Here is an 18,509-nt window from a genome sequence, read left to right as displayed (position 1 = left end):
TTGTAGTCGCAATCGGGTGAATTATATCTGGATTAGCGAAAGAAAAAAACTTCAACCACCACTGGAACTAACAAACAAAAACAAAAAGTGCTGCGAAAGTATTTTCAATGAGCATTACATGTCGTGTTACATGGGAAAATTAAGACCTATTTACAGAGAATTAAAGACTTTTTGAAGCCTAAAATTTAGATGTTTCAATTTTAGACTTTCTAAGACCATGCAGAAACCCTGATATTATTTAAACATCTCCTTGGAGCAAAACCCTACTGATAACTAGACAGTTTTCTTGCACTGCTTTTTAGAACAATCTGTTAATAATATAACTATATAATCAGTGTATTAGCATGATCTCATTCATTTGCAACTACCATATTGTCAAATCTGAGCCAACACTTTCTGACCAATCAGAATCCAGATTTGAACAGCATAGTGGTAGTAATTGGTAATGGCGCTTTCTGTGGAATCTTTTTTGACTGTTACATTCGTGTCCTTTCATGTTTGTGTCCAGTTTTTAATGTACATCAATCAGCCATAACATTATGACCACCTGCCTAATATTGTGTTGGTCCCCTTTTGCTGCTAAAACAGTCCTGATCCATTGAGCAGCAACAGCATGAACTTCTTCAGCAGTCTGAGCTACAGGAGATCGTCTGTTGGATCGGACCACACGGACCAGCCTTCGCTCCCCACGTGCATCAATGAGACTCGACCCCCTACGACCCTGTCGCCGGTTCACCACTGTTTCTTCCTTAGAGCACTTTTGATAGATACTGACCACTGCAGACCAGGAACATCCCACAAGAGCTGCAGTTTTGGAGATGCTCTGACCCAGACGTCTAGACGGCACAATTTTTCCTGCTTGTTTCCTGTCTGAAAGATTTTGTATTTACTGGATAAATGTGTGGCCCAAACTCAAGAACTGGTCTTATTTAGTACCTAGAACTTGTAGGTTGTTGTGTATTGTGTTAACGCTGTTTACTTAACTACATTTCCCACAATGCACTTTGTTACACGTGTTTCCGGATGTACATGTTCCGGTGTTATTCTCTCTATGCATACACAATAAAGTGGCGACGAGGATCTCGTTATCCCGTGTGTGTTTAAAGAGGCGGAAATGAAGCAGCTTGACGGCGAGATCGCTAAAAAACGCGAATATTTGTCTACTGCAAGTTCACGTCTTGGCTGATAAGCGGGGAGGAGACAACGATTCAGATAAGTGACTGAATTGATTGTTAAATGACAGAGAACGGCTAAAATGGCATCAGTTTTTGGAAATTTGGGTCCTTTTGAGGAAAGCAGTGAGCAGTGGTGTTCTTAAACAAAAAGATTTGAGTACTTTGTAGCAGCGAATGCTATTACTGAAGATAAAGTTGTACCCACATTTTTAAGTGTAATGGGTCCAAAGACATATACACTACAGCATAACCTCCTGCAGCCAGAGAAACCTGGAGAGAAAACGTATGCTCAAATAGTGAACACTCTTAAAGCACATTTCTCACCAAAACCCTTAGTAATAGCAAAGTGATTTCGGAACCACAGACGAAATCAGCTAGAAGGGGAATCTGTGGCAGTGTTTGTGGCAGTGCTAAAAAAAATTAGCTGAACACTGTGAATTTGGTGATGTGCTCAACGATACACTGCGGGACAGATTAGTATGCGGACTACGCTGCGAGGGCATACAGAAAAGACTGTTAACAGAGAGCAACCTGACACTACAAAGAGCAATTGAGTTGAGTGTGTCTATGGAATTGGCTGCAAAGGAAGCCCAGCAATTGAGCTCTAACAGTAAAGTGTACAAGATGGAGACAGAAAAACAAACTGAAATTAAAGGCCCATGTTTCCGTTGTGGTAAGACTGGGCACTCGCCTGTTTCATGCTGGTTTAAGGATATGGAGTGCCGCAGCTGTAAGAAAAAAGGACACTTGAGCGTGCGTGTAGGAATAAAACGAGAAAAGAAAAATGCATCAGAAACCAGTTTTCAGAAGGAAACAAAAGAAGCACATATTTACAGTCGGACAGGAGAATAAAGAGAGTACTGACACATCTGATGAGGAATTTCCTTTGCATGTGCCCACTGTCGCAGGTGGAACCAAGGCTTATAAAGTCACCGCGCTGCTGGAAGGACAGCCAGTGAAAATGGAAATCGACACTGGTGCTGCTGTATCACTGATGTTGTCCTTAAAACTTATACTGGGGAATCAGTGACAATGAAAGGACTCACCCAAGTAACAGTTGAACTGAATGGACAAACAAAAAAACTGCCATTGTATGTGGTCGTGGGTGATTACCCCTCGTTGATGGGACGTTCCTGGCTGGAGCAACTCAAAGTGGACTGGCCGACCATACATATGATGATACCTAAAACCCTGGACCTTGAAGGTGTTCTTGAAAAACACAGTGAAGTTTTTAAACAGGAATTAGGCAGTTTGGAAGGCATCACAGTAAAATTTACTGTGGAGCAGGGAAGCCAGCCAAAGTTCTTAAAGTCCCGGCCCCTGCCATATGCACTCAAACCTAAAGTAGAGGCGAGCTTGGATGAACTCGTGAAGAATGGTGTGCTGGAACCAGTCAATGTGAGTAAGTGGGCAACACCTATTGTTCCAGTTATAAAGAAGGATGGAGGCATAAGGATCTGTGGGGACTTTAAAGTTACTGTAAATCCAGTGTTGTCAGCAGAACAATACCCCTTGCCTTAATGACCTTTTTGCTGGGTTGACTGGAGGACAAAGATTCAGCAAAATCAACCTCAACCAGGCATACCTACAGATGCATGTTGAGGAACAGTCCAGAGAACTTCTCACCATTAACACACACAAAGGCCTATTTCAGTACAAACGTTTACCGTTTGGAATTACTTCGGCTCCATCCGTTTTTCAGCGAACGATAGATCAGATTCTTGCCGGGCTTCCAGGAGTTGTGTGTTATTTAGATGACATTCTGGTGACTGGCACAGATGAACAGTCGCATTTACAACACCTGGATGCTACCCTTGAGAGACTGAAAGAGTATGGATTAAGAGTGCGCAAGGATAAATGTGAATTTTTCCAGTTTGCAGTCGAGTACTTAGGGCACGTCATTGATGCATCTGGTCTGCATACGTCCCCATCCAAGGTTAAGGCTATTGTTGATGCTCCAGTACCCAAAAATGTCAGCCAGTTGCGGTCTTTCCTCGGCTTACTGAACTATTATGGGCGTTTCATTCCAAACATTGCTACGCTGTTGAAACCTCTGCACAAATTGTTCTGCCATGAGAATAATTGGAAGTGGACCTCTGAATGCCAGGAGTCATTCGGAAAAGCAAAGGAGACACTTTTAGGGTCAAACGCACTGACTCATTTTGACCCTGCTCTTCCTATCCAGCTGGCCTGCGATGCTTCTCCATATGGTGTGGGAGCTGTCTTGTCCCACATCATGCCCAATGGTCAAGAGAGGCCAATCGCGTTTGCTTCCAGGAGTCTGAGCAAAGCAGAAGCAAACTATGCTCAGATTGAGCGAGAAGCATTGTGTTTGGAGTGCATAAGTTTTATCAGTATATTTTTGGAGGGAATATCCTGAAAAACCATGGCATCGCATTCATATTGATTTTGCTGGCCCAGTCGAGGACAAAATGCTGTTGGTGGTCATGGATGCACACAGTAAGTGGCCTGAGGTGGCCATTATGAAATCTACTTCAGCTGAAAAGACAGTTGAGAAACTGGGAGAAATGTTCAGTAGGTTTGGATCACCAGTGCAACTTGTCTCAGATAATGGTCCCCAATTTACATCTCATGAGATGGCCACATTTCTACAAGCAAATGGTGTGCAACATATAACGTCATCACCTTACCATCCTGCAACTAATGGATTAGCCGAAAGGTTTGTCCAAACCATGAAACATGCTTTGAAAGCTTCGCTCGGGCAAGGCACATTTCATTAACGTCTGCACAGCTTCTTGCTCTTCTATCGTAGTACTCCGCATGCGACCACCAAAGTATCGCCAGCGTTTTTGTTGTTCAGCAGAGAGCTCAGGACAAGCTTTAAGCTATTTAAACCAGCTACACTTAAAGAAACTGTCCAACGGCAACAAGACCATCAAGTACAGCGACGGAATCTGCGAGCCAAGGACAGAATCTTTGCAACAGGCTCATCAGTGCTTGCTCGGAACTAAGGTAGTAACCCTAAACCCAAACGGGTCCAGTGTCTGCTGAAAATCTTTCCTGGAGGAGACATACTGATCAGTTGCTTGGTGGAGCCAGCACCGTTACAGATCTTCCTGAGGTCACTGATGCCACTGATCAAATATATGACAATTCTCCAACTTCAGAAGTCTCCACAAAGGAGCCTATGATGACCACAAATAGTCCTTTTGCTAACAAACAATCATCTTCACCAGCAGGAAATGGAAACCAAATAGGCCGCCGGTATCCAGCAAGGGAGCGGCGTCCTCTTCAGCATTTACTGGACTACACTTAGTTAGGGGCTACCCTTATTGCTTCGGGGCAGAATAATCCCCTAAGGGTAAGCTAGGGTTTGAGGTAGTCTACCCTCATTCCCAGGATATAGTTGTGTCACTTTACAACAGGATTCAACATAAATAAAAAAAAAAAAAAAAGAAAAGGTCTATGTTCATAGATATGTTGATAAAAGAAACAAAATTTTATAATTTAAGTGGTACACTTTAATTTGTAATCTTTGTGTTATACCTCAAAGAGTAAGAGGGAAGGAAATGTTGTGTATTGTGTTAACGCTGTTTACTTAACTACATTTCCCACAATGCACTTTGTTACACGTGTTTCCGGATGTACATGTTCCGGTGTTATTCTCTCTACGCATACACAATATAGGTGTTTTAAAATTTAGCTAAAATATCATAGTTCTAGGTATACTGTTAGAACTTGATGCAACTTTTCTTGGAGGAAGACATCTCAAAAGTTCTTCCTCAAGAAAAACCCAATTATATCCTTTAAAAAGTCCTTAAATTCACATGTACCGTGTATATGGTGCCCTTTAAAAATAAATGATCTTTATGATGACTGTAACAAGTCCTGAGTGGAAGCCTACAGTATCCGTTTAATAAATAAGAATCTGACATTGTTTTGAAAACATCTGACCATTAAACTTGTATGGGCTTTTTTATTGTCATTTCACATTCAGTCCCCAGTTGTTATAATATGCTCCACTCTTCTGAGAAGATGTTCCAGTAGATTTTGACTGGGGTGCAGTCATCGTTCCAATTCATCCCAATGGTGTTCAGCAGAGTTGAGGTCATCACATGTAACACATGTAAAGTAGATGTTCATTAAGGTGGCTTTTTGCACAGGGGTATTATCATGCTGGAACAGGTTTGGGTCTCCTAGTTTAAAAGAAATCCTATACAATTGTGTTCCTTTGACTTTGCCAATAATTGAGGCAGCTGCGATTCGCATCTCGATGCATAGACAATGATACGATACATTAAAGATACATATGAAGCAGCTACTGAATGAAAAAATATGATGTGCTGCAATTCAATAAGTTGCAGAAAGTTCACTTTTATGTCTTTGGTTCAGACAGACAGCAAATCATTAATCACACACACACACACATGTGCAAGAAAAGGAAAAAGATAATATAAACCCAGATGTTGTTTTCCTGTTGTGTGTGCAGGAAGTTACAGCTCTACCTCTGCCATGTTAATCTGTATTTTTTGTGACTCGCAGGACAAGTCTCGGTCTTCGTAGTGTTGCGATACGTCACATTCTTGTAGCAGCAGCGGTGCTGAGAGAACAAACAAGTCAAGTCAAGAAGCTTTTATTGTTATTTCAACCATATATATATATCTGAAGCAGTACACAGTGAAATGAAACAATGTTCCACCTGAACCCTGGTGATACAACAACAATCACAGAAAACACAGGGTTAAGGACTAGTAAGTGTCCTCAACACATAAAGTGCATCGTGCAACCTGGTCCAAACAGTGCAAAGACAACACAAGACAGTGCAAGACAACACAAGACAGTTGAAGACAACACAGGACAGTGCAAGACAATACAGGACAGTGCAAAGACAACACAAGACAGTGCAAGACAATAGAGAACAGTGCAAGACAACACAAGACAAGACAGTGGAAAACAACACAGGACAGTGCAAGACAATACAGGACAGTGAAAGACAACACAAGACAGTGCAAAGACAACACAAGACAGTGAAAAACAACACAGGACAGTGCAAGACAACACAAGACAGTGCAAGACAACACAGGACAGTGCAAGACAATACAGGACAGCGCGAGACAACACAAGACAGTACAAGACAACTCAGGACAGTGCAAGACAATACAGGACAGTGCAAAGACAACACAAGACAGTGCAAGACAACTCAGGACAGTGCAAGACAATACAGGACAGTGCAAGACAACACAAGACAGTGCAAGACAATACAGGACAGCGCGAGACAACACCAGACAGTACAAGACAATACAAGACAGTGCGAGACAACACCAGACAGTACAAGACAATACAGGACAGCACGAGACAACACAAGACAGTACAAGACAATAAAGGACAGTGCGAGACAATACAGGACAGTGCGAGACAATACAGGACAGTACAAGACAACACAAGACAGTGTGAGACAATACAGGACAGTACAAGACAACACAAGACAGTGTGAGACAATACAGGACAGTGTGAGACAACACAAGACAGTGAAAGACAATACAGGACAGTCCAAGACAATACAGGACAGTGTGAGACAACACAAGGCAGTGCAAGACAACACAAGACAGTACAAGACAACACAAGACAGTGCAAGACAATACAGGACAGTGCAAAGACAACACAAGACAGTGCAAGACAACACAAGACAGTGGAAGACAACACAGGACAGTGTGAGACAATACAGGACAGTACAAGACAACACAAGACAGTGTGAGACAATACAGGACAGTGTGAGACAACACAAGACAGTGAAAGACAATACAGGACAGTCCAAGACAATACAGGACAGTGTGAGACAACACAAGGCAGTGCAAGACAACACAAGACAGTACAAGACAACACAAGACAGTGCAAGACAATACAGGACAGTGCAAAGACAACACAAGACAGTGCAAGACAACACAAGACAGTGGAAGACAACACAGGACAGTGCAAGACAATATAGGACAGTGCAAAGACAACACAAGACAGTGGAAAACAACACAGGACAGTGCAAGACAATACAGGACAGTGCAAGACAACAGAGGACAGTGCAAGACAATACAGGACATTGAAAGACAACACAAGACAGTACAAGACAATACAGGACAGTGCAAGACAATACAGGACAGTGCAATGACAACAGAAGACAGTGGAAGACAACACAGGACAGTGCAAGACAATACAGGACAGTGCAAGACAATACAGGACAGTGCAATGACAACAGAAGACAGTGGAAGACAACACAAGACAGTACAAGACAATAAAGGACAGTGCGAGACAATACAGGACAGTGCGAGACAATACAGGACAGTACAAGACAACACAAGACAGTGTGAGACAATACAGGACAGTACAAGACAACACAAGACAGTGTGAGACAATACAGGACAGTGTGAGACAACACAAGACAGTGAAAGACAATACAGGACAGTCCAAGACAATACAGGACAGTGTGAGACAACACAAGGCAGTGCAAGACAACACAAGACAGTACAAGACAACACAAGACAGTGCAAGACAATACAGGACAGTGCAAAGACAACACAAGACAGTGCAAGACAACACAAGACAGTGGAAGACAACACAGGACAGTGTGAGACAATACAGGACAGTACAAGACAACACAAGACAGTGTGAGACAATACAGGACAGTGTGAGACAACACAAGACAGTGAAAGACAATACAGGACAGTCCAAGACAATACAGGACAGTGTGAGACAACACAAGGCAGTGCAAGACAACACAAGACAGTACAAGACAACACAAGACAGTGCAAGACAATACAGGACAGTGCAAAGACAACACAAGACAGTGCAAGACAACACAAGACAGTGGAAGACAACACAGGACAGTGCAAGACAATATAGGACAGTGCAAAGACAACACAAGACAGTGGAAAACAACACAGGACAGTGCAAGACAATACAGGACAGTGCAAGACAACAGAGGACAGTGCAAGACAATACAGGACATTGAAAGACAACACAAGACAGTACAAGACAATACAGGACAGTGCAAGACAATACAGGACAGTGCAATGACAACAGAAGACAGTGGAAGACAACACAGGACAGTGCAAGACAATACAGGACAGTGCAAAGACAACACAAGACAGTGCAAGACAATAGAGGACAGTGCAAGACAACACAAGACAGTGCAAGACAACACAAGACAGTGCAAGACAGTGCAAGACAATACAAGACAGTGCAAGACAACAGAAGACAGTGCAAGACAATACAGGACAGCGTGAGACAACACAAGACAGTACAAGACAATACAGGACAGTGCAAGACAATACAGGACAGTGCAAAGACAACACAAGACAGTGCGAGACAATACAGGACAGTGCAAGACAAAACAAGACAATACAGGACAGTGCAAGGCAACAGAAGACAGTGCAAGACAATACAGGATAGTGCAAGACAATACAAGACAGTGCAAGACAACACAAGACAGTGCGAGACAACACAGGACAGTGCGAGACAACACAAGACAGTGCAAGACAACACAAGACAGTGCAAGACAACACAAGACAGTACAAGACAACACAAGACAGTGCAAGACAACACAAGACAGTACAAGACAACACAAGACAGTACAAGACAATACAGGACAGTGCAAGACAAAACAGGACAGTACAAGACAATACAGGACGGTGCAAGACAATACAGGACGGTGCAAGACAATACAGGACGGTGCAAGACAACACAAGACAATACAGGACAGTGCAAGACAATACAGGACAGTGCAAGACAATACAAGACAGTAGAAGACAATACAGGACAGTGCAAGACAATACAGGACAGTGCAAGACAATACAAGACAGTACAAGACAATACAGGACAGTGCAAGACAATACAGGACAGTGCAAGACAATACAAGACAGTGCAAGACAACACAAGACAATACAGTAAACATGTTGTATACTGCACATTGCGGTGTGTAAAAGAGTAAAGTGAACATTGTAATTAACAAAAATGTAAACAAAATGTTGTGCAAAAGAGCAGCATTCAAAAAAAGATGTGCAAAAGCAGCAAACAACAGTTTGTAGTAATGAAGAGATGTAATGTGAGTGTACTGAAGACATGGATGTGTGAAGTGAGTACGATTGCGTGTTTGAGAAACGGTTTAGTGACGAGAAATCGATCTAAATAAAAAAATATTGGTCACAAATTATTGTAACGGACGCAAACGCGTTAAAAAAATGATGCATCGCGATGCAAATGGCAACCTGTATCCGATGCACGCGTTTTAAAATCATTCACTTTTATGTTGATTTGAAGCTCAGTTTAGCTCGAGGAAGTCCAGTTTCCGTGCTTCATGTTTTCATTTCACCAGGAAGGAACAATACTTGACAATAAGTGATCCACTGTAGTGCATAAAGTGGTCGTAAAGTGGTAAGTATATATATATATCTCAAAATGTCAATTCAGGACTTATGGGAAGTTTAATTCAAATGTTACCAATCGATGTAACGTGACCTCACTAACTACTTTAATCACGTGACATGATGTGGTAGTGTGACGTTTTTTACACCTTACATCTCCATTGACCTGTGTTCGATCCTCAGCTGAAGTGTGTGTGTGTGTGTGCGTGTGTGTGTGTGTGTGTGTGTGTGTGTGTGTGTTTGTACAGCCAACGTGAATCAATCACGTATATCCGCAGCAGATCAATCACATTGAAGCGATACACGCCTCTAAATCCAGTATATTCGTGTAAAAAGTTGCCACTGTGTTGCTTTTATTTGCAGTAAATATTAATAAATATTGTATTGATTTATTTATATATACATAAACTTTCTGCACACACGTAATTATAGCTTTCTTACGCCTCATTATTACTTTTGACAACTTTTCTCTCCTCCTTACTGTTTTTTTTTATTGTTTAATGTTTAACGTTTGCTGTAGTTTGCTGTAGGTTGCTGTAGTTTGCTTGTAGCCTAATGTAAGCATTTCATACATCGTGTGCATCTACGCACATGGGCCTTAAATATCAAGTTCTGACTGGACGTAAGATGAAACAAGTCTGTGCGTAGTTGGGTCTGTGCTTTAGATACAACATATGGACAAACGTTTGTGGACACCTGATCATAAGAACATCACATTCTACATTTAGTGCACTTTAAATTGAAATGGGTGTCCTATTGAATTAGCCCCAATTTGCAACTTATTTTTCCAAGAATTTTGTAAGAAAACTGAGTGATCTGGCAACCTGGACTGCCTCTCCGCTCATATTTCCACCAGATGTCGCTGTTGGAAGTTCAGCCCTGTACTCGGAACTCAGTCTCACTATAGCGCATGGTCATGGTGGGTTTCTTTTCTATTATTTTTTTTTTTACCCCTGATCATCCCACTCTCTCCTCCTCCTCCTCCTCCACCTCCTCCCCTCCCCAGCTCCAAGTATGATCCAGGCGCTGTTATAAAGTGCTCATGCGTTCCCCCCGCTCGCTCTCTTCCCCCTGGCCACCAAACCGTGAGTGTCCAACTCACAGTACTTGTCTCTTTAAAAAATAAAAAAAAAAAATAAAAAAAAAAATTAAAAAAACAACAAAAACGCAATTAAAAAAAACCGGACCTATTCTTCATCATCATCATCATCTTTTTTTTTTTTTTTAAGAAATTTTTTATTTTTCTTATCACTTTCCAAAAGAAATTAAACAGGCCTCAATTATTTATTTATTTTTATCTCGATTTGATTTTTTTTCCCGACGTTTTTGGTGTGTGTGTGTGAGAGAGAGACCGGTCCAGATTTCCACGCCGCAGCTGTCAGGGCAGGCGGAGACCAAGAAATACACCGCGCGTCAAACTTTTATTCAGGTGAAAGCAAAAAAAGAAATAGAAAAAAAAAAATCAATTAAAAAATTTAATAATATTTAAAAAAAAAAAAAAGGACGCGCACTTCGGATCGGAGCCGCAGCCGGACAGACAGAAAGGACAGGGCAGGACCATGAACGCGGCGGGGAGCAGCTATCCGATGGCTTCTCTGTACGTGGGCGACCTGCACCCGGACATCACGGAGGCCATGCTGTATGAGAAGTTCAGCCCGGCCGGTCCGGTGCTCTCCATCCGTGTGTGCCGAGACATGATTACGCGCCGCTCCCTGGGATACGCGTACGTCAACTTCCAGCAGCCGGCGGACGGTAAGCGCACGATCACACCGGGACACATGTGCGTCTCCACACACACACACACACACACACACACACACACACACGCACACGCACACACGCACGCGCGTCCCCGCATCACACCCTTGCGCACTCCAGAGTCAACCATATCCCAGTGCGCACCCGGCATGCCAGCGCACCGGGGTGACCTTTTCCCAGTGGCGCACGGTGGAGTGCCGCAGTGTTTAGTGTGTATATACTGTGTATCCAGTGTGCGACATCCAGTGTGTGTGTGTGTGTGTGTGTGTGTGTGTGTGTGTGTGTGTGTGTATGTGGCCACATTGTAACACTCCTGTCCGGACCTACAACATGAGCAGAACTACGTTTTTTTTTGTTCTTTTTTTTTTTTTTTTGCTTGAGTAATCTTGCGCTATGGCTACCTTCAGTGTTGCCAGATTGACCAAAATCCATTGCCATTCCCGTTCTGTCCATTTTACACTCTTAAATATGCAGAAGAAGCAAAATAAATCCCCTTGAAACAGTGTTTATTGAACAGTATTACAAAGGCGAATCGAAATCTGGCAACCACTTTGATTTCTGTTGTTATATATATATATATATGATTACGTCTATAACAAAAAAAATCACTATTTAGTTATTTCACACGAATAACATTGGGTATTTAAAAAAAAATCGTGATTGCTTTAGGGTCGAATCTGGCAACCCCCAATCCATGTCTATACACTATAACTTTTCCATATTGACTATAACTAATATTTAGGACCTTCTCTGTTTTTGTTTTCCCTTTATATTTGTAACAATTCCCTTTTTGTGAAATAAATCCACAGTACAAATTGTGTTTAACAGATCTCAATATCTTTGCAAAGGTATTGTATATGGCAACCCGAAAAACATCACTAAGCTACTAATTTATATACTGTATATATATGACTATATTCAATGCACAATATTCAGTTTTTTAAGTGACTGAAGTGTCCAATCTGGCAACCCCTTTAAAGGATTCATTATAATGTTTGAAGTTCATTCCTACATTATATATATACACGCAGAATAATATACATTTCTGGCCTATTTGTGTCACATTACATTCTGTTTGCAGCAAATATCATAAAGAGAGTACAGTAGTGTACATTATCTGGCAACCCTGGTCAGCTGGCTGCACTCCAGGCCTGAGCATTGCACTACACAGCACATGTGCGTTTCAGAGCCCACCCTTACCCCTTTACCCCCCCCCCCCCTTACCCTCCCTTTAGCTCCCCAACCACCACTTGCTTAGTCATGTGTTATTTTATTTATTTATAAACCGTCCAGTGTGTTTATTACTCTGCTATGTGTTCGTAGAGAGTAGAAATAAAATAAATATACGGGTTCGTATGCCTTAATAAATACAAACTGTATATTTATTGTGTAAATGATTCACTAGATTTAATTATTTACAATAAAATCTGTAGTGAAATGAAAACCAGGCTGGATGACATCTGTGTACAGATGTACAGATGTGTGTACACATCTGTGTACAGATGAAAACAATCTGATCTAAGAGTTATTTAATAATATGCTATTTCTAATTATAATTATGATATTAAACAAGATATGCACCAAAAAGCCAAAAGTATTAAAACTCCTGACTTTTTCAGCCAGAGATCCAAACCTGTTCAAGAACGTGCACAAGAAGATCTGCTTTCCATGTGGAGTAGAAGATCTCCAGCTATAGAGCTCCAGCCCTATTGAACATAAATGAATGTGCACCCCAGACCTCCTCACCTTCTCACCTACATCACTACCTGGCTGTACTAACACCCTTGTAGATGATTGAACCTTATTAGCAATTAAAGGCGTGTAAACGAGCTGCTGCTATAAACCAGAAAACGTGTAACGTGGAGCTGCGATTATTAATCAACACCAATCAGGTCAGATAGTTTTGACCAATCAGAATCCAGAATCTGGCGTCATTGTGCTTTTATGAATTTAGGAGAATAGAATATGATTAGAATTGACTGCTACCCGCATGGCAAAGGTTCCTGCATGGCAGAGGTTCCTGGATGGCAGAGGTTCCTGCACACCAGCTCCTGACCTTGAGAAAGGATGTGAAATCATGTCCTACATTCATCAAATGCTCCATTTCTTTCCACATCATAAACACCTGAACACCATGAAGCCTTATGGAAGGAGTTTTTTTTTTTTACAGACTGGGGGTTTGTCCCCCTGTAACACACACACACACACACACACACACACACACACACACACACACACACACACACACACACACACACTTGTGTTTGCTCGACGGTGTTGGAGGTGCGCTACCTGAGGCAGATGCGGCGCGGGTTGAAGTCTGTTCCATTGACCCACATTTGGCAACGCAGCGTGACCCAATTGCGCTATTTAAAGAGCGTTGGAGGGAGAAGACTGGTGAGATTATCAGTGTGCCGCCTCGACTTTGTGTCAGTGACAGAGAGAGAAAAAGAGAAAAAGGAGTCTGGAATGATCTCAGTCTGAGGAAAAAAGTTCAAAGATAAAAAGATGAAAAGAATGAAGAAGAGTTTGAAGGATAAATGGAAGAAATAAAGGATAAAAGCAAAGAAGGAAAGGAAGAAAGCATGATAGATAGAAGAAAGAAAGAAAGAAAGAAAGAAAGAAAGAAAGAAAGAAAGAAAGAAAGAAAGAAAGAAAGAAAGAAAGAAAGAAAGAATAAAGTTTAAAGTTTAAAGAAGTAAAAAAAAGCTGGAAAGAATGAAGGAAAGTTTAAAGGATGGATGGAAGGAACGAATGAAGGAAGGAAGTAAAGAAGGATAGAAGGCAAGAAATACAGCAGGATGGATGGAAGGAAGGAAAGAAGAACAATAAGATGGAAAGAAAGGAAGGAAAAAAAAAAGAAGGATGGAAGAAAAGAAAAAGTTTGAAGGAAAAATAGATGGAAAGAATAAAGGAAAGTTTAGAATCTGGATTGATGAAAGGAAAGAATGAAAGAAGGAAGTAAAGAAGGATAGAAGGAGAGGAAGAAAGCAAGATGGATGGAAAGAAGGAAAGAATTATCGAAATAAGGGAAGGAAGGAAGGAAGGAAGGAAGGAAGGAAGGAAGGAAGGAAAGAAAGAAAGAAAGAAAGAAAGAAAGAAAGAAAGAAAGAAAGAAAGAAAGAAAGAAAGAAGGAAGGAAGGAAAGTTTAGAGGCTGGATTGATGAAAGGAAAGAATAAAGGAAGGAAGTAAAGAAGGATAGAAGGAGAGGAATACAGCAGGATGGATGAAAGAAAGAAAGAAAGAAAGAAAGAAAGAAAGAAAGAAAGAAAGAAAGAAAGAAAGAAAGAAAGAAAGAAAGAAAAAAAGAAAGAAAGAAAGAAAGAAAGAAAAAAAGAAAGAAAGAAAGAAAGAAAGAAAGAAAGAAAGAAAGAAAACCGAGTTTCTTCATCATTGATTCCTCTCTAAATGTTCAATCAGAACCGGTTTAAACCGGAGCGTGCGCTCGACTCTGATTGGTGGACGTATGTTCAATTGTATTGGATTGAATTTGAATTGGTGAAACAGGAAGTCATGTTCACTCCGAGCCGTTTTTGATAATAAAGAACATCAAAGTCTGATAAAGATGTTTAAAAAAAAAAAAAGGGAAAAAAGGCACTTTGATGTAAAATACATGGGATTGTACTGTATACATTGTATTTCTCAGCCAAGTACAAAGTCTGAGACAAACAATGAGTTGAATGGCATAAAACTTTCCCTTCATTCGAACCTGGAGACCCAAATCCATCTCCGTGAAGAAACACTTTCATGGTTTGGAGTGGCAGATCTCCCGCTGTAGAGCTACTGAACACGTGTTCGCACCCCAGGTCTCTTCATAAGCCATAATAAACCAAATATATGTGGTTATTAAACCTTTAAAAAAAAAATACAGACTGAACAGTATACGATTGAATATAATAATAAATATAAGATACTCGTATTCGAGCTCGTTTTCGAGTAAACGTTTGTTTAATCAGCTTTTCGTTCCAAACGTATCTGAAGTCAATATTAAAACTACAGACACATCATGAATACACTTCGTGGATATTTGAGGATGAGGAATTCATCCGAGACGTATTTCTGAGAGTTTTTGTTCTTGTGAGCGATTCGTGGTGAAGAATGAAAGCCGGATGACTCACGTGGAGAGCGAGCCTGGTGTAGATTGAAGGAAATGATGCTGCTACTCAGGAGTGATGCAGGGATTAGTCACCGAGATTCCAAACTAATTCTAAATAATACACGCGTCCAGAAAAAAATGCACAAAAGCATAGAAATATTTGATATGTGGTTATTGTGGAGATCTTATTCTATATGGAGCTGCTACTTGCTGTTATAATAAGCTCCACGCTCCACTCTGATGTTCTACAAGATTTTGTGGAGATTTGTGCTCCTTTAGCCATGAGGATGTTAGTAAAGTCAGGCACTGATGGATGGAGGTAAGGAGGTTCCTGGGGTGCAGGCAGCATTTACAATCATCATGTTCAGATCTATAGCAGGAGATCTTCCACTCCAAATCATGTAAAGTTCAAGAAGCTGGCTTGGAATTTATTCTACCACATCCAAAGACGTTCTGTACACTTGTGTGCCTTCAAGTTTGTGAGGAAGAACAACATATGGATGGAAAAGCCTGGTGTCCCAATACTTTTGGCATATATACTGTATATATATATATATATATATATATATATATATATATATATATATATATATATATATATACACCTGTGGTTTTTCGACCAATCAGAACCTGCGTTTGCCTGTAACGAACGACTCCTCACAATCAGATCCTTGTGCAACCTCCTGTAGCAAAGCAACCGGTCGATTCCGGTTCCTCCGAGGTCACGTGACACAGAGCGTGATTCATTCTTAACATAATGGCACGTTTCTGTATGGTGCCATGTGGTGCTGAAACACCAACTGGCCGCTCCTCTGCTTGAGGCCCTTTACCCCCGACACGTCCTATTCAGGGCAGGAGGGGTGAATAGGTCAGTGCTGAACTGTTACACTTACAAACACACACACACACACACGCACGTTTTCACGTCACGCAAATCTCACCGTCCACCCCTTTATCCTTAGTCACCAACATTTGGGTTTTAAACATGTTCAACTAACATGAATTTATTATTGCTGATATTCATATTATATCATTTTGTCAACTCGCTCATTCTGCTTTATTATCGTTACTATAGTAACAGTTTATCGTTCTAATCCTAATTCTAATAATGACTTTATAACACACGTGAGCTCGTCCGTTTCTAACGCACTATAAAAAGCACGATGTCGTTACGACGCCAGGTTTTTGGCTCGCGGTTCTGCTCCGCCGCAAGGAATAAACTACGCCGTAGTTGAACACAGATTACAGAAAACACACACACACACACACACACACACACACACACACACACACACACTGACTTCACGAGTGCACAACGTGAGCTGCTCGCATTTCAAACAATCCACTGCGTATTCTATTATTATCAACCCTGGAAAATACATACAGTTATTTGATAAGAAAATGCTCAATTGAGGTTTTAGGGTTATTTAAATAATACACACACACACACACACACACACACACACACACACACACACACACACACACATTATAGTGTAGAAACCTGGAGTTGAAATGGACTTCATCAGGATAATACAGTGTCAGGGGAACATAATTAACATTGTGTTGTGATTGTGCCACCTACCGTAATTACCGGACTATTAAACGCACCCAAATATAAGCCGCACCCACTGAATTTGACAAAGATTTTATTTTGAACATAAATAAGCCGCACCTGTCTATAAGCCGCACCTGTCTATAAGCCGCAGGTGTCTACACTGAAACTAATGGACTTTACACAGGCTTTAATGAAAGACAGTGTCTGTAACACGGCTTGTATCTAAACAGTAGCAGAACAAGAAAGTCATTGTTCACTGTCTTCCTCCTTCCTTTCACAACTATTTCTCTCGAGAGTTTTTCTTTTGGCATCGTCGTGCGTTTAAAAATCACCATCGGTGAAGCTTTTCTCCCGATGCCGTGCAGCTCAGAACGCAGGTGAAGTGTGTTTTCATGCCCGGTTGTTTTCAGCGTGACGAATGATTCGCATTTCCTGTAGACAGTCCGAGTGAGCGGCAGGTCAAACGTCAGAGGAACATCATCCATATTTATGATGTGCTGCGGCCCGATTCAGTGGGAGCGCATCTGATTTATAATCATATAAAGAGTTTCATTGGTTCACCTGAACCCGTTCAGCAATTTCATTGGTCTAATGTTATGGGGTTCAGTTTTTTGGTTTGAAGTTTGTGAAACCGGGAAAAACCCCGGAAAAATCCATAAATTAGCCGCTTCGTTGTTTAAGGCGCGGATTTCAAAGCGTGGGAAAAAAGTAGCGGCTTATAGTCCGGAAAATACGGTGTATATGAATTATTTATAAGTACAGTAATCCGGATAATTTTGAAGACGGCGTTTTCATCCAAATACTTTCCTATTCCTATTTCCAAATGCCATAAATGTAAATAATATGTGACCTGCTACAGAGCTATAAAACCTATCGAATGTTTTCCTTTCACTTGAGACCCAAACCTGTAGCTCTATGGAGATCTCCTGAATACGCTCTATGTTCCAGTAATCGTATATGAGTTGGTATCAAAAAGTTTGAGACTAGCGGTATAACCGGTGCTGTCCTGTTACACAGAGACGTTTGACACGCGGCGACGCTGCGGCGAGTCGTTCGAGGTGTTTCGAGCTTCAAGAGCAGGAAGAACATCTGGAAGATGAGTGATCAGGAAGATCAACTTCTGAAAAACCATTCAGCAACTTGTGCATGATGATCGTCGGAGAACGATCCACATGATCTCACTTTCACACCCACCTCTACTCCGGCTCGCTGAATCACTCAGAAAGGAAGACTTCCAGGACACCTTCTAGATGTGTCAGGAACACTGGGAGAACTGTGCAAGGGGACTGTTTTGAAGGTGATTGTGGGTGATGGATAAATAAAGTACTCAGAGCGCCATGATCCAATTGAGCAGGTCAGGGTTAATGGCCTTGCTCAAGGGCCCACCTTGGTGGTGCTGGGAGTCCACTGGACTTCTGTTTTAATTAAAGTGCCGCTTAATCCCAATGTATAAAAACCATCGAAGAAGGTTCAAATTCTGGAGAAGTCGACTCCTTCTTGCTAGCATCAGAGTCGAGTTCCTGACATAAATACAGTGATGAGCTCTTT

The 18,509-nt window shown here is 41.3% G+C and overlaps 1 protein-coding gene across 2 annotated transcripts in view; it reads left to right on the top strand.

Moving 5' to 3' along the window:
* The first annotated feature begins 10,597 nt into the window (after nt 1-10,597).
* Nucleotides 10,598-18,509, top strand: part of pabpc4 (poly(A) binding protein, cytoplasmic 4 (inducible form)) — a 21,530-nt gene continuing 13,618 nt past the window's right edge. For both annotated transcript variants that reach the window (XM_083544686.1, XM_083544685.1), the window contains exon 1: nt 10,598-11,299. In XM_083544686.1, coding sequence (XP_083400812.1) covers nt 11,107-11,299 — 193 coding nt within the window. In that variant the 5' untranslated portion in view covers nt 10,598-11,106. The remainder of the gene's footprint in view (nt 11,300-18,509) is intronic.

Source organism: Silurus aristotelis (genome assembly GCF_946808225.1).
Source record: "Silurus aristotelis genome assembly, chromosome: 6".
Classification (NCBI taxonomy): domain Eukaryota; kingdom Metazoa; phylum Chordata; class Actinopteri; order Siluriformes; family Siluridae; genus Silurus; species Silurus aristotelis.
The sequence above is the reverse complement of the archived record's forward strand: the minus strand, read 5'-3'. Positions and strand labels throughout refer to the sequence as shown.